The sequence below is a fragment of the Ostrinia furnacalis genome, unplaced genomic scaffold, assembly GCF_004193835.3.
Source record: "Ostrinia furnacalis isolate ACB-3 unplaced genomic scaffold, ASM419383v2 OfSCF1006, whole genome shotgun sequence".
Classification (NCBI taxonomy): Eukaryota; Metazoa; Arthropoda; class Insecta; order Lepidoptera; family Crambidae; genus Ostrinia; species Ostrinia furnacalis.
In genome coordinates, this window is record NW_021131245.1 from 369,225 (window position 1) to 397,070 (window position 27,846).

Below are 27,846 nucleotides of genomic sequence, written 5' to 3' on the forward strand. Positions count from 1 at the left end.
GCAGTTATAAATAAGTAAAGAATATTACCATTGTCTTTGTACTTTGTGTACAACGTGAACAAATAACTCACAATAAATGAAAAATAAAACAATTTTATATTTCTAAGACATTTATTTTAATTAGCGAGAACTACATCAGATAGTACATAAATAGACGACAACAGTAAATGCCATATAAATTGGTGCAATAGACCTAAACACGTAATTTAAGATAAATACACTGATATAGATCGTTTCATCCACGAAGACGCGCCCCACCATTCTTCCGCTAATGTTTTGAGTGTTATCGGTAGGTACACGCTAAATTATCCATGAGTGCACTGCACACGCACACTACAATAATGACGCTCGGATTGCTCGGATAAAACTCCCCGCACCCCGCGCGTCTTTCTGGATGAAACGATCTACATTAGTTTCCGATCTAATTTCAAAATTAATAAATAGGTACGTTTCGTATTTCGTTACAATGTATTCAATATTAATAAATATATTTTAAAAACATTCAAGGCACTTAGCTTTATAATTAATACAAATATAAATAACATTTATATGTCGATATCATACTATTAAATATGAAAATGAAGTTGTTTTGAAGTTTTAGTTATTTTAATATCCAATATTATATTACTTGAAATAATACGCACAATATTTTTATGTACACATTCTAATCTCATACCGTATAATAACAAAAGGTTTGTGAACAGATGGACCTTTAATTTTTTGCGCAATTGGATAGCTGACACCAATATTTATGTATATCATTCTAATGGGATTCTATAAAAATACTATTTTAGATCTGAAATATTTTGTAATTGGTGGATTTTGATAAGGGCACATATACAGGATGTTAGGTAAATGGGTATATGAGCCGACACTAGTCCATGTTAACATGGGCATATAAATGGTATGGTGAAGTCAGAAAATTGATATCTTCATTTTAATTATTTAAATTTTCATACAAATCGGATTTTATAAAATTTATTTTGCATGACATTGACAATTTACCTAACATCCTGTAGATACGCGTATGTCTCGTATTTTTTTAATGCTTGGTATTTTGCACTCACTTATATTTATAAGTTTCGTAAAGTTAATACATGGAAAGTTATTACGAAGTAAGATCGTTTACAACCGAAATATTTTATATGTAGATTTAAAATTCCAAAAAACTTAAAATAACAAAAATACTGAAACATAACAGTTAAAGACTATCACAATACTTTGTTAATTAAATAACAAACTTATAATTAGTAACTTGTAACATCTACTATGTATTGATATCAAAATATTTCTAATGCAATAGTTTATCCTCATTTTAAGTGGGAAAAAAGCGAAGAATTTCTAAAAAACTAACAGTTTTGTCAAGTGTTTAACTACAGTGATTTGTTCTTTTTTGTCTATTATTATTATCATTTAGTAGTCAAACTCTTATATATTTTTTCCATTTGGCTACTTGCAACAGTTTTGGCATCTGAAACTTTTGCGAGTTCTTTTAAACAATAAATACTAACAAATAGTAGAAAATAATGTCTGCTAGCCTCTTCTTTCTTAAAAGTTCGATAATTTTATTCTTCCGTACTGAACTGAAACTTGTCTATGTTATTTTTCAACAGCCAATGTTGGTTCATCTTGCTGTGTCATGTACTTGTGTTTGGAGCCAATACACCATCGTATGAAACACATATTGGAAATTGATCGAACGTCCAACTATCAATGCCAACTTTTTTGTAGTGACACGATCTAAGGCGAGAAAAAAGACAAATACGCGGTAAATAGTGCTGGTGAAAATTATTGAAGCCAATGCGTGCCACTTTGGTACAATATTATTTCAATTTAAACCAACGTTCGATGGAATATGCGTAGACGTATCGGAACATAGACTTCGTACAGACAATTTCAAATCAACCCTGTTGCAGTTCGATTTTGATGCTTATGCCACAAAACATAAGAACGTAAGTACAAAAATCGATTTTTGGCTAGTCTTCAACACAAATACACTTAAAATGCGTTTTTCTAAAGTGATACTAAGTTATCTTACCGCCCTGAAGTGAGGTGCATATACAGGAGGTAGTTTGTTCCAACTCTTTAGTTTAAGAGTACGGCGTGCGCGGATTCACGTTGATCATCTCCGTTGTGCTGGAAAGAGAAACAAATTGAAATACAGGGTGTAAAAACTAGTTATTTCAAATCGAATCTAGATTACAAGACAAGAAACACTGTAATTAATTAAAAAATAAAGTATACATAAATACACAAAAATCACAAAAACACTGTTAAAAATGTATTAAACTTTACTAATTTTTAAGACTTCAAAAAAACTAAGATGTGTTTTTTTACATATTTCTACAACAGGATAACATAATTATGTATCTAATACTTCCTAATTCAACTGTTTATCTCTATCCTACTAAACTACACGTTATTCTAAAATATACTCATGTAAACCGTAAACCAAGTCAGAGTAAATACAAATGAGTAGGTCATCTTCATAGAAGCGCACCGAGCGCGGTTTGTATGTGAGCGCGCCAATTCGCGCACGCACACTGACAAAATTTAGCGTGGATTAGCGGGGTGTTGCGCCAAATTTTGTCAGTGTGTGCGTGCGCGCCGCATACGTATTGGCGCGCTCACATACAAACCGCGCTCGGTGCGTTTCTATGAAGATGACCTACTCATTTGTATTTACTCTGACCAAGCGCTACGAGTCTAGAGTAAAGTAAACTTACGAGCTCACGTTTGCGTTATTGGTGGTGGGTTCTTGCACGAGGAAGTAGGACGGGGCGATGGGAGGAGGGTATCTATTGTCACGCAACTTTGTTAGACGTTGTAATGGGTGAGATTTTGCTAAAAAAATATTTAAAGTCTGGTATGCTACTGTACCTAAAATAATTTCCAAAAAAATGTCAAGTCTCTCTCGCTACAAGTGAGGGGCAAAATAATTAACAGGATAAGTATTTGACCACTATCGCACCTGGTGTTAAGTGGGATGCAGTCTAGGATGGTACATATCTGCCCTGTAAGTGCCTATTAACTCTGGCCTTGAAAAGGCCTGGATTATAGTGTTCGGGAAAGACAGCAGCAGGCAGAGAATTCCAGTCCCTAGCTGTTCGCATTATAAAAGAGTATGTTTTTATGCGGCATCATGGAGCCAATTATAAAATTATCGAGACGATATTACTTTAAAAAAAAACTCTTCCTTTTCCCTGAATGAATTTAAAAAGTCAGTACACTATACACACACACACGAGAGCGTGGTACTTATAATGCAAATAAATAAATGAACTGTTGCATCAAACGTAGCGCATGTAGCGCATATTATTATACGGATTTACATTAACTTAGTTTACTAATTAAGTGAATAATTGTGAAGAGGAGCGGTTCTTCCCAACACAGGCAATGTCTTGCCTAAAGGGAAGTTCCTACCATTATCTGTATATTATTAGACTAAGTTACGAAAATACATTTATTGTTATTATTTATTTATTTACTATCCACTGCACGAGCATTTCAAGTTCAAGATGGAGTGATATCACCCAACTTTGTCTATGCTCCATTTTCCTTATCGATTAACAAGCGATACACTCGATTATAACACTACACTAACCTCTTGGGACAGAAAAGTTCTCAAGTGGCGACAACGGACCGGAAGACGTAGTGTGGGCAGGCCCCCACTAAATAGACCGACGATCTGAGGTCTTAGCCTAGGGCCTAGGCGCAGACCATCGATTTTTCGTCGGCCGATAGTTTAGTCGGGTTGATCGATCAGTATGGGCATGTATGGAAGTGCGCACATTACACCGATTTGATTTGACCGATTCTTCATACAATTTAAAATCGGGCACAACTATCGGCCAACTAAAAATCCATGGTCTGCGCCTAGTCTAAGTGTGAGTTTACATCAAAAGTCGTCACTAGCGAGCGCGTTAAAAAAATATTTGAAGACTTTAGTTCTTGAAAGTTTCCGCTAGGGGCGCTGTACAATCCGTCATACATTTAATGTCATTTTTTTACGCGCTCACTAGTGACGTTTGATGTAAACTCATACTATGCCCCCTGGTGAAGGTCGCAGGAGGTGCCCGATCGTTGTGGAAATTATTGGGGGAGGCTTTTGTCCAGCAGTGGACGTCATTTTGTCATTTGTCGGCCGTTTGGTGTAGTGGTTCAGAACGGACTACTATGCCGAGAGGTCCCGGGTTCGATTCCCGGCCGGGCAGAAATTGAAATGATGAATTTTAATTTCTGTGACGGGTCTGGGTGTTACTATGTATAATATCATATTATACATAGTAACACCTACATATTATTAATATGTATGTATTTAAAAAAAAGTATATAAGTAGTATATCCGTTAAGCTAGCACCCATAACACAAGCATATTAATTGCTTACTTTGGGGCTAGATAGTGGGCGCTGTGTGAGATTGTCCAAAGATATTTATTTATTTATTTGGCTGAAAAGAACTGACCTTTTAGAGCAGCGAACGTGTATGACGAGCAGCACGATCCCTAACAGCAGACAGAGTGTGCCTACTACTACGTAGGCCACGCCCAGGAAAGGATTCTTGCCGCCGAGAAGTGACGTCGTCGATACCACGAACGACTTGCGCCCGTCGAAGTCCGTCACTGGGTAATCTGCAAGTCATACATGATTTGTCAACGAATTTAGTCCACCCAGATATAGCGCGACGAAAATCATTTGACACTTGCTTCGATCAACAATACCAACTTTTGTGGTTGATATTGTTGATCGAAGAACAATAAATTGTTCAATAATGCCCTCAAAATAAGGAGGGCGTTATTGTGAAATCCAGGTTAACATTTTGTGGAAAAGGGAACAATTCCCGTACGTTTGTCAATGAATTTTTTAATATTACAATTCTAAAGTCTCACAAATTCTGTATTCTCTTCTTATACCTTCAAGATCGTAGGGTTATAAGGGAGAAGCATACGCTTACGTCAGATTTTCAGATTTTATTTACATTTTAAAGGGTAACAAAACAACAAGCAATCTTGATACTTGTTCTTATCCTACTTTCTACGACTTAGCAAATAATATTTGACTTACTGTACTCCACAATGAGCATATAGGCGCCCTTGTCGAGGCCTCCCAAGTAGCCCTCCTGGCTGTGGTCGACTCGACGATACAGCTTCCTAAACGTCGGCAGGGCGGCGGTACGCATCCACACTATCAGGTCTTCGTTCTGTGGAGATGATATTTAAGTCGTTAGAGGATTATGGACTCTAGAATTAATAAGAAAGAAAGAAAAAATGTTTATTCAGTATCATCGACAATACACTTACAACAATACATAAAATTATTTAATGAATAGGTAATTAATTACAATGATACTGAAAAGGGATCCACTCAGCATGGTGTCGTAGCATCTCAGTAGATAATGCCACGACCCTGGCTTTCCGTGGACACCCAGACAAGATAAGCAGATAAGTGATATGCCATTGGAAATACTTTTTACTTGAAAAACAAAGAGAAAAAGTAAGCAAAGCAAGTGTCACTTTCTCTTTAACTAAGTTATTTACTTGCGTTTTATTTACAAAATTAGCTCAGTGTACCTACATAGTAATTATAAAATGAATATTAAATAAACATTCTGATATAGCACAGAAACTATTAACCTTAGTATTAAATTATCTGATTCATTAATGTATAATGACAGTGCATTGTTTACCTAGACTATTTTACTATCTTGAATCGACTAAATGCCACTTTAAAGAAGGAAAGATTTCAAACTTCCGTGTTCAAAGGATATAACGTGTTCGTAAATTCCAGGAATAGATTGTGCTCATTTTTCTCTAAACAGGTTATAAACGCGTAACAATTTAAAATAGTCAAGGGACAAGGGTCTCAACGTGAAATTTTTTTATGAGTTTTACACTCACGAGATATAGGTAAGTGAGTATGGTTCCTCAATTTTGCCACGGTGGCGATATGATATCAAGGCTTGACCACAGGCTTGAACACAGCCGAAACGTCAAACGTCGCGCGTCGTCGGAATTTATGAACACGTCATATCCTAATTAATGGTTAAACTAATTAAGTACCTGGAAACCGTTGTTATCAGGGTTTTTCGGGTCGAGTTCCCATACATTGACCCGCCAATTCGTCGGCTTGGTGTAGTTTTCGAATGCTGTAAAGAACACCAAAGGAAAGTCATACTATTGTGTTGATGAAAACTTGAAATAATACCTTGGGAGTTATCTATACTAATATTGTAGGAACAGGCTGGCAGGAACTACTGGTACGATTTGAAAAAATATTTTTGTGTTGGATAGCCCATTTATCGAGGAAGGCTTTTACAGCCAATAGGGGCGGAGCAGTAAAGAAAAATGTTGCAAAAACGGAAAATATAATTCAAACTATTTCCACGCGTACGAAGTCGCGGGCACAGCTAGTTGTAAATATACTTACCAACTTGCAAATCTCCAGGGGGATTCTTGAACTTAATATGCTTGTCAGAATCCCACGCGATCCCGGTCCGCAGTACTGGCACATCTGTGTATGGACGACTTGGCTCTAGGGTCTGTACCGTCAGGGTATCTGAATAAACAAAATAAGGTAATTTAAAAAAAAAATTTTTACAGTGCCAATGTTATTGTAATAGAACTTTGGGTATATAACATAAAGGGTGCTTCTTGCTGGAAAATCATGCATCAACTGCATGGCTGAAATTAGTTCTCTACTTGTAAAGGAATTTCAAAAAATAAGAACTTTACAGATAATATACAATTTGAATATCAAAGGGTGTACCATTGAACAGCGAATTAGCAATAGCACCACACGGCGCCACTGGTTTCTTTTTCCCATCTACATCGTCATAAGAAAACGGGTCACAATCTGATGATGGAGGATTGGATAGACGACCTAACAACTGGTTGTCATCTCTGCAAATAATAAAATATTATTTATTAATTACTATAATGAAATTGAAATTATTATTATAAATATTTAATTGTGTATTTTGAGTTGTAAAATGCACAGTCTAAAACTAAATGTAGCAAATAAGTAACTTCAATAACAAAAACTTTTGCTTATTGCATGCGACAGAATATGCTGGAATTAATAGAATTTAACATGAATGTATATGAGTCGTCTAGTTTCAAAACCCGCTAAAACGCTCCTGCAACTAATTTCTGTTTATATATCTAAATGATGCTACTGCAATTTTCTCATCATACTGTTCAATCATTTTCGATCAAAATACACTAAAAGACTACTTAACTAGCACTTAAAATTAGGTTTGTGTTNAAATGATCCTCATTGCATGGCTGAAATTGGTTTTGTACTTTTAAAGGAATTTCAAAAAATAAGAACTGACTGAAGTGTCTCAGATGTACAGAAACTTAAATATTGTACTTTTAACATTGCAAAGCTTGTACAAGATAACAACAAAACATTTCTTGAAGTTATGTACCTAACTGCTTATGTACTTTACAACATAATAAACAATTTGAATATCAAAGTGTGTACCATTAAACAGCGAATTAGCAATAGCACCACACGGCGCCACTGGTTTCCTTTTCCCATCCACATCGTCATAAGAAAACGGGTCACAATCTGATGATGGAGGATTGGATAGACGACCTAACAACTGGTTGTCATCTCTGCAAATAATAAAATATTTTTTATTAATTACTATAATTATATAACTAAATGTAGCAATTATGTAACTTCAATAACAAAAACTTTTGCTTATTGCATGCGACAGAATATGCTGGAATTAATAGAATTTATCACTTCATGGGATTTATTGCAACAATATCTATTTTAACGGTAAATAATATTTACCCTCCCGACGTTTCGACTCGTGCAACCGAGCCGAAACGTCGGGAGGGTAAATATTATTTACCGTTAAAATAGATATTGTTGCAATAAATCCCGTGAAGTGATAATTTTATAGTAAAAAATGCAACATAATAGTTTAAAATATTAATAGAATTTAACATGAATCTCTATCTGTAACCATGTTCTTGAAATAAAAAAAAAAATACACTGCAAGGTGTTGCCAGTTGAGGCAAAATACAATAATAGGATTAATGTAGGAGGCAAAAGGAATTTGTAACCCTCTCTCAAAACAGGTACTTGTAAAATCCCCATCATCCCTCATCTCTATTTTACACTATTTTAATTTTCATACAAATCGGATTTTGTAAAATTTATTTTGTATGAAAATTAAAAAAATTAAAATCATGATATCAAATTTCTGACTTCACCATACCATTTATATTCCAATGTTAACATGGGCTAGTGTCGGCTCATATACCCATTTACCTAACACCCTGTATAGTTGTTACTTTAACAAAGTTTTAGATTAAATTGTCATAGATCACTCTTTACAAAAAATATTAAATCTGTACTATCTTTTTAACAACTGAGTAAGGATGATCCTTACCTAGACTTCACATAGCGTCGGTGGTTCTGATAGTAGTTACTTAGACCATAATAAAAGTAGACATCGCCTTTGAATCCTTCGGTGAGGTTGAATGGCAGCCGGCAAGTACACGCTGCCATAAAGTTCTGCTTGATGTAGTCAGCGCATGTTATATTCTCGTCCTCTTTCATGCAGTATGTGTAGTCTATTACATGCTCTTTAACCTGTGAATTCATTGACCATTAAATAGCAGTCATGATCCCAATGGTCAAAGGGTAGGGTCTCTATTCTATACACATCATGTGTACAGTTGTATACTAAAATACATCTAACGCAAAAATGAGTTTGTTGACATTTACAAGTGTCACTAATTTGGATCATTACCTCATCAGAGAAATAGAGTAAACCAATTCCAACGGGAATAAAAGCGATGCCAATCACGAAGAAAGTCGGCAGGACCGTCCCTGCAGTAAGTATTGGCTGCCAGGCGGGCAGACGCTGCTGCTTAAAAGCAGATTCTGAGGAAAAACGTCGTGTTTATGAGTAATCGATAATACTAACAAGGTCATGTTATAATAAAACACTTACCAGCTGGTCGCCTGGACTTAACATTCGGATCTGAAGTATCACTAGACGTGGCCATAGTGGTTTCGAGAGTTTTAATCACTCAGAGCCAATTTTTACTCGTAAATACTAATTAGATTTTAGAAATCAAAATTCATCCAGCCAACAAATTCTCATTCATTTACTGTCACATGTCACAATGAAATTGACAGACAGTAGACTGACATTGACAAAGGAAGTGACAGTTGAGAATAGTGTTGTTTGGATATCATGAAACTGTTCTTTTAGTAATGTAATTTCAGTGATAAAAATACTCAACCAATATAATGTTACTGCATCAAATGATCGACTTACTAGAATTAAAATTAATTCTAGTAAGTCGACGCGTCTAAAGGTCATAGTAATATTCATGATGCTAAAGAATCAAATATTAAAAATAGCCTTTAAAGTTTTTAGTTTAAACCTTTCTAAACAAACGTTCATTTACGTTTAATACGTATTATTAATAAACGAAGTAAATTCTTGTAAAACAACAAAAATTAAGTTTTTTTGTTTGGAAAACAATATTATGATTCTTTAACATCATGAATATTATGACTTATTATATTACTAATATTTGTGTTACTAATACATAATATTTCACTGCTGTCACTTAATTATTTAATTATTATCACTTTATCTAAATCTGCGTGAATATGTGATATTGTCTGTGGTCTTGATTTTACAAAGTTGGCAACTTAGAATTATCTCCCTTAATTAGGGGAAATCGAATTTATTTCGATGATAGCTGAAATAATAAAAAATGTATAGTAAATAGTAGACCAGTGGCAAAACGTGACATTTGTATGTAATTTCATCCGCACTCCGATATTTTTGTATGAAGTTATTTCAAATATTACAACTGTCTGAAAGGTGATAGTTTAGGAGTTGGTGACGTATAGTAGAGAACTTCCTTAACGCCCAGTAGTCGGGTAAAAAGAAAAAAGTTGAAAATTTTTACCCTATCTTGTCCCAAACAAAGCAACTGTAAGCTGTATAAAACTCTACATGCATAGGAAGGAATCTTATTTTGACGATATTACAGTTACAGATGTTTATGTTGATATAATATGGAAATCGATCACACTCCATAAAATCCTTATTTTTTATTCAAATTACAAATGTACTAGAAAACGTGCTTTTAAATTGTATACAGTATTTTTTAGTTTGTTAGAAAAGCAAAATGCGCGTTTTAAAATTGAAAGGGGTAAAACGTGTTGTACATCTGGCAGCCCTAATTTTAAGCCTCAAAAAAAGTTTTGATGTCGGTGTTTCACGACCGATTTTCCTACGGTTGTAAATTTGTCTTCTAATCCACGATTTGTTTAGATTTATATTTGTTTATTCCAATTATTTAAAGCCCGAAGTAGAAGAATATTCTATCGTAATTGAAGTGTTATCGCCAGAGTTCTAATAATTTACATTGCAGTCAAAATGACCAGCGAGTCATCAAATAAAAACGTAAGTAAACTTAAAATCTCTTTTAGACCTATTTTAACCAATACAGAAATTATTTAGCACTTATTTTTGTCTGTACACGCCTGTGTAGGGTGGCGGCAGCTATAATTATCTGGCTATGCCTATCAGTGAGTCACCAGGTTGTTTATTCTATGTATTTGTTATTTATGCATACTGGAGGTGAAATGGATCTCGATACAGTTAAACGGCGGATGTGTGTCAATGTTTGTGCGTGCCTTTGAATATTTCGCTAGCGAGTGTAACAGATTTGTTACACTTAAATTGGTTACTGGAAGTAGGTAGGTGCTGCCATAGGTCAATCACCAGGCTTCACATTGCGCTATCAATGCGTTCTTTGAAAATAGGAAACATGTTGGTAGGCATTTATTTATCAGTACCACAATAATTAACTAATGGCACCATTATCCTCTTTGGCAAATATTGTCACATTAAAATTTAATTCTGTGTTGTTTCTAGTATGTAGGTACAGTAGGTATTTGTTTAGAATTTTATATGTTGATAATATAAAATAGGCATTTGTTTTAAAATTACTTTCCTACATAATAATAATCCTTATAAATCCTTTTATCTACTGTGTTAGACTTAGCACTTTATTTACCAGTAGGTATATTATTAAAATTAAACTAAAAATAGCATTTGCTATGAAATATACATACCTCATTTCTTCTAAACCTTCACAATACCGGTATTTATATTTTTAAAATTCACCATACAGCTTAATAGTAAAGTTTCAACTAAAGTGTCTTATTTCTGATTCTTCTCCACAGTTCTCCAACTTGGAAACCCCAGGTTATGTTGGGTTTGCCAACTTACCAAACCAGGTGCACCGGAAGTCGGTGAAGAAAGGCTTCGAGTTTACGCTCATGGTGGTTGGGGAGAGTGGATTGGGAAAGTCTACTTTAGTGAACTCCTTGTTCTTGACCGACTTGTATCCGGAGAGAGTGATTCCTGATGCAATTGGTTTGTATTTTGTGTGTGCTTAATGTAAATTTATATCCTCATTGATATAGCAATACCGCATTCTTAAATAAGCCCTGCACCATTTTGAACTTCATTCCCATAGAATTTAAAGCAAATGTTTTTGTGGTATTGCTATATCAGTGACAGACAATATACAAAATTGTTAAGCTGAATCTGTATTTTAATAACTGATCAAATACAGTTCACTAATTTCTTCATTATTTAATCTTCAAAATATTCCAGAGAAAACAAATCAGACAGTCAAATTGGATGCATCAACTGTGGAGATTGAAGAAAGAGGCGTAAAACTCCGTTTGACTGTGGTGGACACTCCTGGGTATGGAGATGCTATTGACAATACTGACTGCTTTAGGGTAAGTCACTTTTCTAGTTGTGTGTTACAAAACAATTGTTATGATTAATCTAAAAAGACAAAAATTAAATAGCTGTGAGATTTGATTTACTGGAGAACAAAGGAAAAGATCTCATCTCAAAAGGGTCTCAACAAAAATTTTAAGGCAAAAGAAGATTTTGTATCTAAGTTACTCCAAGAAGTTATGTANTACATAACTGAATTTGCATTTTTTAAATTGCATATCAAATAAAATCGGTAGTTGATTTTTTTTTTGCCCAGTAATGTAACTCCTTACTTGACCCTTTACTCTTTGGTCATGTGTCGCATCTTTCTAGGCTTACAAAGTGGCTGTTACCACTAGTTCTAAATGGGTCATTGTCGTGTATTATTCATGATCATAATGTTTATAGCAAAAATATATGGCACAACATACAATATTCCCATCTTGCCTGAGTAATCAACCTGAGGCAAGGCCAGCATCTAATTAGACTTCATTGCACTTAAATGGTTATGACCTTAAAACAACTGTACTTATTCCTTCAAAGAGCGAGTCTTATCTTGGACGACGTTATCACGTAGCTTAATGTATGTAAATTAAGATACATTTTTAAATGCTTTCCGAACAGATATGCCACTGAAGACGATATTTCCGCCAATCCCGACTTCGTGAGATATTGGTACAGTTCCTCACGCAAATTGTTTACTAATAGGATTGGAATACATTTCAAGTCGTAAATATAAATACTGGCAAAGAATTTAACGTCGCGTGACCCCATTTCTTCTTAGCAAGTGAAAGTCGTATTAAAATGCATCCATAAAAGATTTCAATTGATGCGTGACGTATGTAAATTTAACCCGCGCGCCACTTCGTTGTTGTGGAACCGATAACGTGAGTCGCGAATATAACAAGGCCTCCTTTATTCGTTGTTCGGTAGCTGGACTTCAAAATCGAAGTCTGGTTGGTAAGTTTGTAAGTGTATGTTTGTTACTTCTTCACGGGCTACGTTTTACCGCGAGTAACAGCGCGGGGCACAGCTAGTACCATTATAGAGAAAGAATAAAAAATGCTTATTCAAAATCTATGAATATTATTGTATGCATCTTTTTTCTTGTAGTCAATCATCCAATACATTGACGAACAATTCGAGCGTTTCCTGCGCGACGAGAGCGGTCTCAACCGGCGCAATATTGTCGACAACCGCATACACTGCTGCTTCTACTTCATTTCGCCTTTTGGACATGGGTAAATTTGAAAATCGACTGTATGCCTTTAATATTGAGCTTAAAATAGCAAGCAGCTGTAGTATTTTTTTGCACAAAAGTATTTTATGAAATCATGAACTTTATTATTATGGTCTTAGGAGTTGTATTTGTTTGTAGGTTGAAACCCCTCGATATTGAGTTCATGAAGCAACTGCACAACAAAGTGAACATCGTGCCTGTTATTGCCAAAGCTGACTGCCTCACCAAGAAGGAGGTTCAACGACTTAAGACTAGGGTAAGTTATTGACCGCTGCTTTTCTTGCCTCTTGTCACTTCTGATTTTAATAAGTAGGTGATTAATCTTTGGTATTTTTAGGTTATGGAAGAAATCGAAAGGGAAGGGATCAAAATCTACCCTTTGCCTGATTGCGACAGTGATGAAGACGAGGATTATAAAGAGCAGGTAAGTGATAATTCTTAAAAATCTGAGGCCTTTTCAAAATTGTTGCCAGCAGTGTTGGCAGACGTTTTACTTATTTAAAATAAAACGATTTAGCTCAATAAATACTTATGTGAATGACAGTAGGCAACTTAAAAAAAAAGTATCTTGAGAGGTCTACATGAACTCAAGACGAATATTTAGAACGAGCGATTTATTCCGAATCAAAAAAGACAAAACAGATTAATCGAGAGCGACACCTTTCAGTAATTTTATCCTAACAGCACTATTAAAAAAGAGACACTACAAAAAAGTTTCTATCCAGGTGCGTCAACTGAAGGCAGCGGTGCCATTCGCGGTGTGCGGCGCGGGCCAACAGCTGGAGGTGCGCGGGCGCCGCGTGCGCGGCCGACTGTACCCGTGGGGCGTGGTCGAGGTCGAGAACCCCGAGCACTGCGACTTTATCAAGCTGCGGACCATGCNTACCATGCTCATGTGAGTGCCTTACAATTCCTGGTCAGGGACCCTAGAAAAAACCGCCAGATCGAATTGAATTCGAAATTACAAAAATGTCTGTAACCTTTGTAAGTTTTTATAGGCGGGTAGGGTTCCAGGGTCAGACGCGGCGAGGAAGACGGTAGGCGGAACCTTGCATCGTGCGGTCCACACAGCTTATGACCGCAGTCTGTGGAGGAACACTACAGGGTGTTAGGTAAATGGGTATATGAGACTCCGATTTGTTCGTTCGTTTCAGCCAAATGACGTCCTCTGCTGGACAAAGGCCTCCCCCAAGGTTTTCCACAATGAACGGTCCTGCGCTGCCCGCATCCAGGCTCTTCCCGCGACCTTTACCAGATCGTCGGTCCACCTAGTAGGAGGCCTGCCCACGCTACGTCTTCCATCCCGTGGTCGCCACTCGAAAACTTTCCTGCCCCAACGGCCATCGTCTCGATTTGTATGAAAACTAAAATAATGAAAATGAAGATATCAATTTTCTGACTTCAACATACCATTTATATGACCATGTTAACATGGGCTAGTGTCGGCTCATATACCCATTTACCTAACACCCTGTATATGTGGTCGCGATCCTCATCAGTTCCAGGACAGCACCGTTTGGAAACAGCCTGAATATGATACCTATTTTGTTGTCTATTGCTGCTGTAGCTGGGCATATTTCGATAAAATTATTATAACTAATTTTAAAACTTTTTTATAGCACTCACATGCAAGACCTGCAGGAGGTAACGCAAGAGGTGCACTACGAGAACTACCGCTCGGAGCGGCTCGCGCGCAATGGGCAAGTGCCTAAACGTCACACGTGAGTTAACTTTGCTTCATAATATTTGACTCTCCAAAAGCTTTTGACCGTGTAGTGCATGACGTGTTGTGAGATATGATCTGCTTAGAAACGCACTAACGTGGCTTAGAATGTATTTTAGAAATAGGCACTAATGTGTTGAAATAACTTGATCAGACGATATTGGTACACTCTACCTACAAACATAGGGGTACCCCAAGGTAGTTTGTTGGGACCATTGTTATTTTTATAATAGCGCATTACAACTAAACAATCCTAGGATTTACCTAGATGTTCTGTGTAATTAACTGATTATATCACAGGTCTACGGAAAGCGGCCTCAGCGAAGCCGATAGCAACGGTGTAACCAACGGCTCTAATGAAGATGCTGACCGTGCTCTTCGTGAAAAGGTATGATTTGTGTTTTCAAACTGTTGACGTTACTGTCTATTTTTGTGTTTTGTTCCCGATTCCCCCATAGTTTTTGTACTTGTGACTTCACAGTTTTCGATAGGGGGATGCGTGCGATATAGCCTTTCTGTGACATACTGAAATTCACATAGACAAAATCGCGGGCAGAAGCTATTATAATGAATTTTTAAAACACAAGGTTTACTATCCATACATGTTTGTAAAAACACCACCCTCCTTTTTTAGAAGTCAGTTACAATATAATTCTAATGATTGTTTCTAAATGTTCCTTTAACCTTAGGAGGCAGAGCTTCGTCGCATGCAGGAGATGCTGGAGCAGATGCAGCGGCAGATGCAGCTGGCCGCCGCCGGCGCGCCCACCACCGCATAGTGCACGCTCGACGCACAGGTACAAGGCTCAATATTGCATGACCTTAGGAGGCGGAGCTGCGTCGCATGCAGGAGATGCTGGAGCAGATGCAGCGGCAGATGCAGCTGGCCGCCGCCGGCGCGCCCACCACCGCATAGTGCACGCTCGACGCACAGGTACAAGGCTCAATATTACATGAATGCAGATTGCAGAAACGAAACAACCAATGCGCTTGAAAGCTAGACTGATACTGGTGAGCGAGACGAGATATAACGCTCGTGGCGCGGGTCTCACTACTTAGCAGTGCATTCTAATAAACCGCATGCACTACGATAATCATCATCAGGTCATTTAGGGTATGTTCCGATATGCACTGCAAGCACTGCCCAGTGCTCCACACCCAGCAGTGACAGCGCTGAGCAGTGATTGCAGTGCTATATACACTTAGTCTCCACTGACTGCAGAACATGACCCCTCAATTTTACCAGAAGCAGATGGAGGACTTTGCCTACATTCCTCATGATGGCCAGATGGGTTGAAAAGGCATGTTGTTCGCATCTTTCTCCCTTATTTGCCTCCTACGACAGCCACGGGAAGAATGGGCGTGGTCTTATTATATTCTGCCGGAACATGTTGCATACTATGATGCTAAAGGAAAACCTCTTCACCCTGCCAGATGTCGCTTATGAGCGTCAATTCAATGAATGTAACTATTTCATGTTTTTATTCATTCCAGTTAAAGACAAGTACGGCTGTCCACGTCCAGTTGCCAGACGCCTGCGACGTCGTGAACTCAATACTGCGCGTCATCCCTTACTGTGTCACCTCCAACTAACTGACTCTCGGACACACCCAGCCCGAAGCCCTATTGAAACGAATGTTTGGTGAATGAGTGCACGGTAAATGTAGTTTATGCGGTTATTAATCTTTACGTCATTCCTGTAATTGTCAAGTGATGTGAAAAAAATCTTTGGGTCTCGTGCAGTTTCATTTCGCGCACAAATTGCACAGATAATATGTATTTGGTGTGCCATTTTCGTGCGCAAATTACCAATTCGAATCAAACCAAAATGCGTCAGATGTGAAGTATTTCACTGTTTGTGATATGTCACATGACAGTGAAAAACCAGAATCGAACCCAACGTTTATTTTACATCATTTGATTTACATTACAAATGTTGAAAATGAATACAGTAGTATTTCATTCTTGTCTTCTAAAATGTAACTTACGTAATATTTTACATATTTTCATTTATTATATCATTTGTAATGAAAAATGAGTCTGGGTGTGTTTTTATTAATTTTTTTGTCATCTTGACAAGTATTATTTTTATACTCATTTATTTTAAAGGGCGTATTATACGATTTATGGTTATAAGTATATAGAGGTAGATGTTATCAAATTATACTTCTCTCTATTAGTAGAAATAAGAAGTTGCAATATTTAGTAGTCGCACAGAATGTTCCTGACCTTGTGGTCTTAGACAGAAATAAGTAAAAAATAAAAGTAAATAACCATGTTAATTAAAATAAATGACTAATGATGAACATTCTGTAGATTTAGATGAATTATAATGATTTCTTAGATGTTTCTGACTTTGAATTGATGAATGAAATGTGTTGCTTAGACTCGTATTCTATACTACGCTGAAAATTAAAGTCGGTATGGAATGCTCAGCATATTAACATTATTTCATAGTCAGAAATATCTAAGTTTGACCTAAAAATACTATGTGACGATTGGTTGTCAAATGTGGCCTCATTTAATGTTGATCTGATACGCAATTATATTGTTCTTGTGCCATCTTTGTAAAATATGTTTACTATGATACATTATTGTATGTAAGATCTGTCTTACAAGATATCAAGTTTTAATTTAAAAATACAACATTTTTTTGCTTTAGAACATAGCGTTATATCACCACATATCGTCCACTTTAGACACATATCATTGTTAATTCCTATCACCCAATAAAAATCATTAAATAATTTCCAATCCATGTTTTCGAATGAATATAGCTATAACATTGACATTATAACAATAACATTTAATTTTATGTAATTTGAATTTAGTCGCCAATCATTTATCATACCAATTTAGGCGTGTTAGGTTATTTAGCTTTATTGCTTGTGCAAAATGACTGATTTTGTATTCCAATATTACTCGAGTATTTACTTTTCTCATATTATATTGCTTGTTGACATTATAGAAAGCGAAAACTGAAGTCTGAATGTGCTTGTGAATGCAAAATTATAACGTAATGTAGGTACTTAAAGATCTTCAATCACTAATTGACATTTTATATTCCATTATTGGTGCATTTATTATGAAAATGAGAAATATTAATTTACAATTATTTCTCGTAATCTTATGAGTTGAAAAATAGTTCGCAAATGAATGATGTAAATTGTTTTGGTTGTGGACAGTTCAAATACAGGGTGCTCCTCCAAAATACATTTGTGTAAATATTCCAGTTTAAATAAACGCTACCTCTAACAGATGCACTCGACCCATTATTTTGAGTTCTCTGGCTAGGATTTTACCTAGTTTTGACTGTGCATAACTAAGTCAATTTATTAAATGAAAATGTATGCATGATATGCATAATACCATGACATTGATTAGAAGATACACATTTTTGTAGATTTGTCATCTAAAATCGTCCACTTTGTAATATGTATGTTAATTATTTTGGGGAGAACCCTTAGGTCACATGATATTTGAATAAAATTAACTTTAACCTTATCTGTCTCCTAGAATCTTTAAATCTTAGATTAAAATTGGTGCCAAAGCAAAAATAACTGGTTCTAAACTGTTAATGATACCAACGAAGGCGAAAGAAATTATATGAGTAGGTAACAACTTAAAATAGAAACTCCTATGTAATCATTATATTTTTTATATAATAAAATAAATATGAAGTGAACAAATGTGTTTGAATTAATATAACCTATCCATTTCTTGTTTATTTAAATTGATTACATTTCTATTAAAACTAACAGTTGCCTCATATCTCCTGAATAAAGTGAAATTAAGGCCGAACACAAGCCTTTTCAAATGTTATTTATTATTATTCTTGGTTAATTTTGTTTCATTCACCAATATCTTTCCCCCACTACACTGGGGGTAACTGGGAATTTATTTACAACCCGGTCAAGTTAACTGCGCACCTGTCTGAAATGCGACTGCCTCGCGCACTCTACCATAGACACCCTTCCCGCGTCCGCGTCGTTGCCCCGTCCGTACCAGTAGAGCGACTATATGACGTCACGGTGCCAGGTGCGCAGTTAACTTGACCAGGTTACAAATAATCTCCGAGAGACTGGATTTCCACCAAACAAGATAAGATAAACTTTATTTCTGAACAAATACAGAATTTTATTTTTATTTAGATTAATTAGAAATTATTCTTTCACAAACGGGGGAGACTGGGCCATTTTTGTAAGGGCTGCTTTTTCAATCGTCAGATATCTTTTATAGATGACCCACGCTGAACTGTCCCAAATTACTGAACCAAAATACTGAACTGTCCTACCCCTGACATTGACAGTGGGGCGCCACCGTCAATACCGGATCGCTGGTTCCGATTTTTGCCATGTCGGAAACCATATAGTTGAACGATGGTAGCGCCCCCCTGTCATTGAGTTTGGTGGGACAGTTCAGCGTGGGTCATCTATATTTTGGAACTATATCTGAGCCCCGATTACGGTAACTTTTATAACGTCTACAATCCAGATGCGTTTCTGATTCTGCGATACGATTGGTCAAAACAGCTGACGTACGCTGTTGAACGACCAATCGTATCGCAGAATCGAGAAGCGTGTCTGGATTGTTGACGTTAAAAATTACCGTAATCGGGGCTCAGAAGAATAAACTTGTCATTTTGACATATTTCCCATACTGAAACTGTCAATGTGTCAACTTATTCTTCAGTTAAAAATTATCTGACGATTGAAAAATCAGCCCTAAATAAAAAAATCCCATTTGCTCGCTAGTGGAGTGACCAAGGAGTGACACTGTTGGGTGGGGGCAACTGGGAATATCCGTTAATATCCGATCAACAATAAATTGGCTTAAAATTGCTTATCCCGAGCCGTTAACATATTGTAAAAAATAAATAACGTCAAAGTTTTTCTTTGACTTTGACATGTCCGCCATAATAAATTTTGATTTGATTGTGTGATTTTGTTGTTAAACACGGTGTTAAACTTTCGCATTTTATCAGTGTCTTGTGTTTTTCACCATGGCTATCGTAGAGGATGAAGTGAGAAATGACTCGGAGGAGGAGAATGAGATCGAAGTGGTAGTTGAGGAAGACGAAATGGAACACTTGGATTCCGACGACTCAGAGGTACGCATATTTTGTAATTTTGTGTTACCTTCTGATTCAATTTACTAATAATATCATAATTAAACGTAACAGAAACCTTCAAATTGCAATTCAGAAAGTGGGAGTACACTTAAATTTACATTTTAAGGTTATTTAGCATTCATTTCCTCATGGTAATGTCTACCACATTTTGGTTACATGATTGGCAAATCCAATTGGACTATATGATTTGACAATAAGCCAATTAGTGTGTTTTCAATAGTCACGACCCAATGATTTCAACCTGCACCGAATATTTTTATTGAGTTGCTATGCAGGGAAGGATCCTACAGTCCTACTCAATGAAACTGGTTTGTTAACCATTTTGGAGTGGCTCAACATTGTACTAACTGGACTATAATTTGGGACTTCATGAAATGTATTTATGAATATTTCGTATCCGTCATAATTTTCGTTCCTTAGATTGTTGTCTACTTGCTACATGGATGATCTACATATTAATATATTGAATTATGTTTATTTGTAAACATAATCAAAATTATGCGATAAAAGGCTTCTAGTCTGAAAACCAAGTTGAAAATAATTTAACCCTTCAATCTTCGCAAATCGAGACACAATAGATAAATTAATTGTTGTAAAGTTGGCTGAAAACGAAAAGTCTTAAGCGACCACTTTTTTAATAATTTCAGTTAAAATACTAAATGATTCAATATTTTGCACTAATATAGGTTTATCTGAATCTATAAATGATTCGGCCCATAGTATGGCAGACAAGATAAATTTTTTGCACTTGGATTTTCTAGTTGACTTTCTTAAATCTCAAACATTTATTTTTATTTAAAATGTTACAATAATCCAAATTCTCCCTATTTTTCAAAACATTCCTGTTGCGCTATGCATTGATTTTCAACTAAAATATAACTTTTTCACTAAGGTTCAATTATTTCATTTACTTGCTGGGTCCCAATAACCCACTCACATGTGTTATCCGTTTGAGCCAGATCAGAAATGTTACTGACCGGAGATTGTTTTGACAGGATGATGACGATGACGAAGTACAGGAGAGGAAGGTGGCAGAGCTGGAGCAACGGATCGCGGAGTACCCATACAACTATGACGAGCACATTGAGTTGATCCAAACCTTGTGGTGAGTGATGTGTGCTTTTACTTTTTCCTATTATTTATTCTATTTTAGTTATTGTATTGTGTTATGCCTGTGTGATTTGTCACAGGTATCATTATAAATAATAGCCTGATGTATTAAAAAGAATACAACATGGGACATATTAATATATTATTATTCATCAAAATCTGTTCTATAGTTCTTGCGTGAAAGAGTCAGGGCCACAGCAGACAAGCTATTACTTTTAGAATCGGCGATTGGCGTTTTTGTGACTGTGGATACAGTATCGCGATTTCGCCATATCATGCGTTTGGACGCTGCATCTTCGGCATCACGCGTATTAGCGACTGCTGTCGCTGGAGCTCGACTTCCTAAAGCGACTCAATCGTTGCGTTTGACGTTTTTAGATGTATGGTGTGGATGTGTGGTGGCTGCATTCAGCTTCTAAAAAGCGGCTAAATGCCGATCGCCAATGCTAAAAGTAGCATTGCGTGTGTGCTCTATAACAAACACATACATCCATAATGTAATTTGCAATCCAACCAATGAGATTAAGATTGGGCTGAATTGCACTACCTTACTTTAACCGTAACTACAAAATTAACTGGGGGTTTTATAAGGAGTTTATTAGACTTGACATTTTCTAAAATGGTGCAACACTGCATAAGTTATAGCATGCAACTCTGCTTCTAATAGGCGACTCTCGGAATTGGATCGCTGGAGGACTGCCTTCGAACGTCTGCAGAAGCTAACAGCCCTGCAGCCCGAGCACTGGCTTCTGCGGCTGCAGACCGAAATAACCCTGGCGCATTCCACGCAGGCGCGCGACAAAATCGCCGAACTCTTTCAACAGGCGATGCTCGATTGTTATTGTGAGTATTGCACAAACTGTTCTTATCATAAATTGTTTATGTGCGTTTGATATTTACATGTTTTATTTGTAGTTGATTACTTCTTGCCTGTGTCATATATTGAATGAAAACCTCATCATTTTAATCTTCTCTGAGTCAGAACTCAGATGTCTATGGTGGGGAGGCCTGATGTTCAAATATTTCTCCATTTGCCTCTAGTAAATTAGAGAGGAGTCTCCTGTTGTAGAGTGGAGACTAACACCCGTATTCACAAACGATGCTTGCAGTAAGTGAAGCAGCAAATCGAACGCACCTGTGCGTCCACGCGCACTGTGAGACCTCATAGTAATGTTTGTGAATACGGGCGTAAATGACCTAATGACGATGATTATTATTGATGATGTTAAATAACAATTACAGTACATACTTAATCATGTGTTCATTCCAGCTATCCCAATCCTAACTGAATGGTGCACATGGTCGCTTACTAGCGCGACGACGGAGGCGCGCGCGCAAATGGAGGAGATACTACGGCGCGCCGGAGCGGACCCGCTCTCGGGAAAGATCTTCTGGGACGCCAAGCTGGAACTGGAGAAGGCACAGCTGGACACTCTGACGTTAGTTATTGTTGAACATGTNACCATGCTCATGTGAGTGCCTTGATGTTACATACCCTTCTAGCACATTCTAGGCGGAGCAGAGAGAGGTGAAGCTAGGAAAAAGGTCCTGGTGCAACAAAACAGGGACCCTAATTAAGATGGTTTGTGCGAGCGACGCGTGCGCGGCCGGCTGTACCCGTGGGGCGTGGTCGAGGTCGAGAACCCCGAGCACTGCGACTTTATCAAGCTGCGGACTATGCTCATGTGAGTGCCTTGATGTTACATACCCTTCTAGCACATTCTAGGCGGAGCAGAGAGACGTGTAGCTATAAAAAAGGTCCTGGTGCAACAAAACAGGGACCCTATTAAGCTGGTTTGCGCGGGCGCCGTGTGCGCGGCCGACTGTACCCGTGGGGCGTGGTCGAGGTCGAGAACCCCGAGCTCTGCGACTTTATCAAGCTGCGCACTATGTTCATGTGAGTGCCTTGATGTTACATACCCTTCTAGCACATTCTAGACGGAGCAGAGAGAGGTGAAGCTAGGAAAAAGGTCCGGGTGCAACTAAACAGGGATCCTAATTAAAATGGTTTGTGCGAGCGACGCGTGCGCGGCCGGCTGTACCCGGGGTGTGGTCGAGGTCGAGAACCCCGAGCACTGCGACTTTATCAAGCTGCGCACTATGCTCATGTGAGTGCCTTGATGTTACATACCCTTCTAGCACACTCTAGGCGGAGCAGAGAGAGGTGAAGCTAGGAAAAAGATCCTGGTGCAACAAAACAGGGATCCTAATTAAGATGGTTTGTGCGAGTGACGCGTACGCGGCCGGCTGTACCCGTGGGGCGTGGTCGAGGTCGAGAACCCCGAGCACTGCGACTTTATCAAGCTGCGCACTATGCTCATGTGAGTGCCTTGATGTTACATACCCTTCTAGCACATTCTAGGCGTAGCAGAGAGGTGTAGCTAAGAAAGAAGTCCTGGTGCAACAAAACAGGGCCCCTATTAAGCTGGTTGGTGGACTGTACCCGTGTAGTGGTCGAGGTCGAGAACCCCGAGCACTGCGACTTTATCAAGCTGCGCACTATGCTCATATAAGTGCATTGCCTACAAACACTTCCACAGCATATAGTTCTAGGCAGCAAAATTGGGGCCCAAACTAACGAGCGTCCTTATCAAATTGCGTACCATGCTTATGTAAGTACCTTGCTGCTACATACACTTCCAGCAGTTCTGGCTCATTCTAGCCGGATCAGAGAAAGGTTTGGCTAGGAAATAAAGTCCAGTGCAACAATACTGGAGGTGTGCGGCCGACTGTCTATACCCGTGGGGCGTCGTCGAGGTCGAAAACTCCGAGAACTGCGACTTTATCAATGCTGCGCACTATGCTCATGTGAGTGCCTTATGCTACATAAGTATACTCGTACATCCACAGCTGCTAAGCAAGGTATAGCTAGGAAACTTGTAGCGCGGTGCAACAAACCTGGGCCCGTAAATGAAGTGTTTTATGCGGCCGACTGTACCCGTGGGGCGTGGTCGAGGTTGAGAACCCTGACCACTGCGACTTTATCAAGCTGCGCACCATGCTGAACTGGTGCCTTACTGCTAAAGACACTTTCAGCTCAGTGCAGCTAGAAAACCAGAGGTCATGTTGCCACAAAGCTGAGGCTCTTAAGTGTGTGACATTATCAAGCACCTTGCTACTGCATTGTGGGTAAGATATCGATCTCGTAAAGTATCTTCAAAGGAACTATACAAGTTAATTTTTACAGCTTCTTCCTAATAACATTTGTGGATTATGTCTCCAATAGTAATTTGCATAATGTTTGTTTGTAGCACTCACATGCAAGACCTGCAGGAGGTGACGCAAGAGGTGCACTACGAGAACTACCGCTCGGAGCGGCTCGCGCGCAGCGGGCAAGTGCCTAAACGTCACACGTGAGTTAACTTTTTTTCATAATATTTGACTCCAAAAGCTTTTGACCGTGTAGCGCATGACGTGTTGTGAGATATGATCTGCTTAGAAACGCACTAACGTGGCTTAGAATGTATTTTAGAAATAGGCACCAATGTGTTGAAATAACTTGATCAGACGATATTGGTACGCTCTACCTACAAACAGGGGTACCTCAAGGTAGTTTGTTGGGACCATTGTTATTTTTATAATAGCTCATTACAACTAAAAAATCCTAGGAATTACCTAGATGTTCTGTGTAATTAACTAATTATATCACAGGTCTACGGAAAGCGGCCTCAGCGAAGCCGATAGCAACGGTGTAACCAACGGATCTAATGAAGATGCTGACCGCGCTCTTCGTGAAAAGGTATGATTTATGTTTTCAAACTGTTCACGTTATTGTCTATTTTAGTCTATTCTGTTCTGTTTATGCTATGCCAGTTTTTGCACTTGTGACTTCCCGGTTTGCGATAGCGGATATAGCCTTTATGTGACAGACCCAAATTCACGCAAGCGGAGTTATGGGCTAATACTTATAATGACGTCTTAAAACACCAGGCTTATTGTCCATGCACTTGTGTAAAAAAATCTACCACTCTCCTTTTTAAAAGCCAGTTAAAATGTAATACTAATGATTGTTTCTAAGAGTAGGCGCACACCGTCGATTTTTAGTTGGCCGATAGTTGTGCCCGATTTTAATTTGTATGAAGAATGGGCCAAATCGAATCGGCGTAGTGTGCGCACTCCCATACATGCCCATACTGATCAACTGCCCGACTAAACTATCGGCCGACGAAAAATTAACGGTGTGCGCCTACTCTTAATGTTCTCCTAATGCAGGAGGCGGAGCTTCGTCGCATGCAGGAGATGCTGGAGCAGATGCAGCGGCAGATGCAGCTGGCCGCTGCCGGCGCGCCCACCACCGCATAGTGCACGCTCGACGCACAGGTATAAGGCGCAATATTGCATGAATGCGGATTGCAGAAATGAAACAACCGATGCACTTGATATCTGAATTGTTACTGGTGATTGTGGTGCGTGACGTTCTAAAGCCTGGTCCGTGAGCACGTAGAATTTTGTCCAATGACCCCAAGCTACCCATCCTTATCGCTCGCGCGTAATTATGTTGCTGTCGCGCTCGCACACTCACTCACACTCATTCTACGTGCTCACGGACCAGGCTTTAGTATACCACACAAAGACTACGATCACCGTCAAGTTCTTTACTATCACTTGGTCATTTAGTCTCCAGTGCAAGGAATGACCCTCTCCACTTTCTAGGCAGATGGAGAATTTGGCCTAGACTCTTCACCTACACTCTTCACTCACACTCTTCACTCTGGCCAGATGGGTTGATGTTGTTAGCATATTTCTGCCTTAGTCGCCTTACGGCCGGTTCACACATGTCTCCGTTTTACTGTTCCGTTTTATTGTGTACGTTTTTTTTTCGTCGATGTATGTATGTATGTATTATTATTATTATAATACTGTGTCATGTGTGAAGTCGCTCATACAACTACATACGCCATCGACGAAAAAAAACGTAGACGATAAAACGGAGACATGTGTGAACCGGCCGTTATTTATACGACATACACGGCAAGAATGGGCGTGGTCTTATTATATTCTGCCGGAAAATGTTGCATACTATGATGCTAAAGGAAAACCTCTTCACCCCGCCAGATGTCGCTTATTAGCGTCAATTCAATGAATAAATGAATGAATGTAACTATAGTCTGGACGCCGAGCAGCACACTCATTGCTGCCGCCCGTCGCACAGTCGCGACAGCAATATAATTACGCGCGAGCGATAAGGATAGGTAGCTTGGGGTCATTGGACGAAATTCTACGTGCTCGGTGACCAGACTTTATTTCATGTTTTTATTCATTCCAGTTAAAGACAAGTACGGCTGTCCACGTCCAGTTGCCAGACGCCTGCGACGTCGTGAACTCAATACTGCGCGTCATCCCCTACTGTGTCACCTCCAACTAACTGACTCTCGGACACACCCAGCCCGAAGCCCTATTGAAACGAGTGTTTGGTGAATAAGTGCACGGTAAATGTATTTTATATTAACAATCTATACGTCATTCCTGTAATTGTCAAGTGATGTGATAAAAAAAGTTTGGGTCCGGTGCCGAGATGAATACAGATTATTTTTGATGTTTAAGAATAAAATTTCGCGCACGAATTGCACAGATAATAATGTTATTTGGTGTGCCAGTTTTGGGCGCAAATTACCAATTCGAATCAAAACAAAATGCGTCAGATGTGAAGTATTTCACTGTTATGTGAGATGTCACATGACAGTGATAAACCAGAATCTAACCCAATGTTTATTTTACATCACTTGATTTAAATTACAAATGTTGAAAATGAATACTAGTCCAGTAGAATTAGCTTTTAAATCGGAAATAATTCCTACAAAAGATTTTATTGTTTTAATGGCTTCATTGGTTGCCCATTAAGACTCTCCTAAGTTTTCGACTTCGACGGAGTTGTGCTTAAGTGGTGGGGGCCCCCGAAAGAGGCATATTTTCGGTTTTCCGGTTATACCGCGTAAAGGTAAGTCCTTTATCAAAAAGTGGTCTTCATGACGGTTAAAGGGCACTTAATCCTGCATTGAATAAGACCAAATTCATATGTTTTGGACAAACCGTTCTCGCGCTAAAGTTCGGCAAAGTAGAAAATATACGTCTAATTAATGACCCTCTCCACGTCCAATGGTTTGTTACCCACAGGCTTCCAAGTCTTGAAAAGGGCCACCTCAACCAGTGTAACCCTATCAAGGCTTACGAGCNAGCGCGACGATAGAAGCGTGCGCGCAGATGGAAGAGATACTGCGGCGCGCCGGCGCGGACCCGCTCTCGGGCAAGATCTTCTGGGACGCCAAGCTGGAACTAGAGAAGGCCAAGCTGGACACTCTGACGTAAGTTATTGTTGAGCATGTTCTTCCTTTAGCACATGGTTGATAGTAGTGCGACGACGGAGGCGCGCGCGCAGATGGAAGAGATACTACGACGCGCCGGCAAGATCTTCTGGGACGCCAAACTCGAGCTAGAGAAGGCACAGCTGGACACTATTACTTAAGTTATTGTTATTGTGTAAGAATGTTCTTCCTTTAGCACATGGTCGCTTACTAGCGCGACGACAGAGGCGCGCGCACAGATGGAGGAGATACTGCGGCGCGCCGACGCGGACCCGCTCTCGGGCAAGATCTTCTGGGACGCCAAGCTGGAACTGGAGAAGGCCCAGCTGGACACTCTGACGTAAGTTATTGTTTAACAATGTTCTTCCTTTAGCACATGGTCGCCACTAGGGCGACGACAGAGGCGCGCGCGCAGATGGAAGAGATACTGCGGCGCGCCGGCAAGAACTTCTGGGACGCCAAACTCGAGCTAGAGAAGGCACAGCTGGACACTGACGTAAGTTATTGTTGAACATGTTCTTCCTTTAGCACATGGTCGATAGTAGCGCGACGACAG

At 38.7% G+C, this 27,846-nt stretch overlaps 4 protein-coding genes across 5 annotated transcripts in view; 3 read left to right on the forward strand and 1 right to left on the reverse strand.

Moving 5' to 3' along the window:
- Nucleotides 1-1,435: 1,435 nt before the first annotated feature.
- On the reverse strand, nucleotides 1,436-9,151 carry CDC50 (cell cycle control protein 50A). The gene is made up of 9 exons (XM_028301869.1): nucleotides 8,974-9,151; nucleotides 8,770-8,903; nucleotides 8,407-8,609; nucleotides 7,485-7,618; nucleotides 6,426-6,554; nucleotides 6,059-6,144; nucleotides 5,064-5,199; nucleotides 4,465-4,630; nucleotides 1,436-2,136 (listed from the first exon to the last, which is right to left on the reverse strand). Exons 1-9 carry the CDS (start codon nucleotides 9,026-9,028, stop codon nucleotides 2,091-2,093), a joined length of 1,089 nt encoding a protein of 362 aa, XP_028157670.1. The 5' UTR covers nucleotides 9,029-9,151; the 3' UTR covers nucleotides 1,436-2,090.
- Nucleotides 9,152-10,391: 1,240 nt separating this feature from the next.
- Septin1 (Septin 1) lies at nucleotides 10,392-16,657 on the forward strand. Its single transcript, XM_028301878.1, has 11 exons — nucleotides 10,392-10,449; nucleotides 11,235-11,427; nucleotides 11,671-11,801; nucleotides 12,898-13,025; nucleotides 13,163-13,280; nucleotides 13,362-13,448; nucleotides 13,750-13,919; nucleotides 14,644-14,745; nucleotides 15,048-15,135; nucleotides 15,437-15,544; nucleotides 16,242-16,657. The coding sequence occupies exons 1-10, from the start codon at nucleotides 10,423-10,425 to the stop codon at nucleotides 15,524-15,526; spliced, it is 1,134 nt and encodes a 377-aa protein (XP_028157679.1). The 5' UTR covers nucleotides 10,392-10,422; the 3' UTR covers nucleotides 15,527-15,544; nucleotides 16,242-16,657.
- A 3,024-nt stretch (nucleotides 16,658-19,681) lies between these two features.
- Rnp4F (RNA-binding protein 4F) overlaps nucleotides 19,682-27,846 on the forward strand; it is a 40,035-nt gene continuing 31,870 nt past the window's right edge. Inside the window, exons 1-4 of the mRNA XM_028301884.1 lie at nucleotides 19,682-19,857; nucleotides 20,874-20,983; nucleotides 21,656-21,831; nucleotides 22,259-22,427. Of these exons, the coding sequence (XP_028157685.1) occupies nucleotides 19,750-19,857; nucleotides 20,874-20,983; nucleotides 21,656-21,831; nucleotides 22,259-22,427 (563 nt within the window). The 5' untranslated portion in view covers nucleotides 19,682-19,749. The remainder of the gene's footprint in view (nucleotides 19,858-20,873; nucleotides 20,984-21,655; nucleotides 21,832-22,258; nucleotides 22,428-27,846) is intronic.
- LOC114350913 (septin-1-like) lies at nucleotides 22,558-26,679 on the forward strand. Of its 2 annotated transcripts, none has more exons than XM_028301879.1 (5): nucleotides 22,558-22,673; nucleotides 24,240-24,341; nucleotides 24,640-24,727; nucleotides 25,201-25,308; nucleotides 26,255-26,679. In XM_028301879.1, the coding sequence occupies exons 1-4, from the start codon at nucleotides 22,666-22,668 to the stop codon at nucleotides 25,288-25,290; spliced, it is 288 nt and encodes a 95-aa protein (XP_028157680.1). In that variant the 5' UTR covers nucleotides 22,558-22,665; the 3' UTR covers nucleotides 25,291-25,308; nucleotides 26,255-26,679. The 2 variants fall into 2 exon arrangements, with proteins under 2 accessions (XP_028157680.1, XP_028157681.1); XM_028301880.1 differs by lacking the exon at nucleotides 22,558-22,673 and adding an exon at nucleotides 23,204-23,309.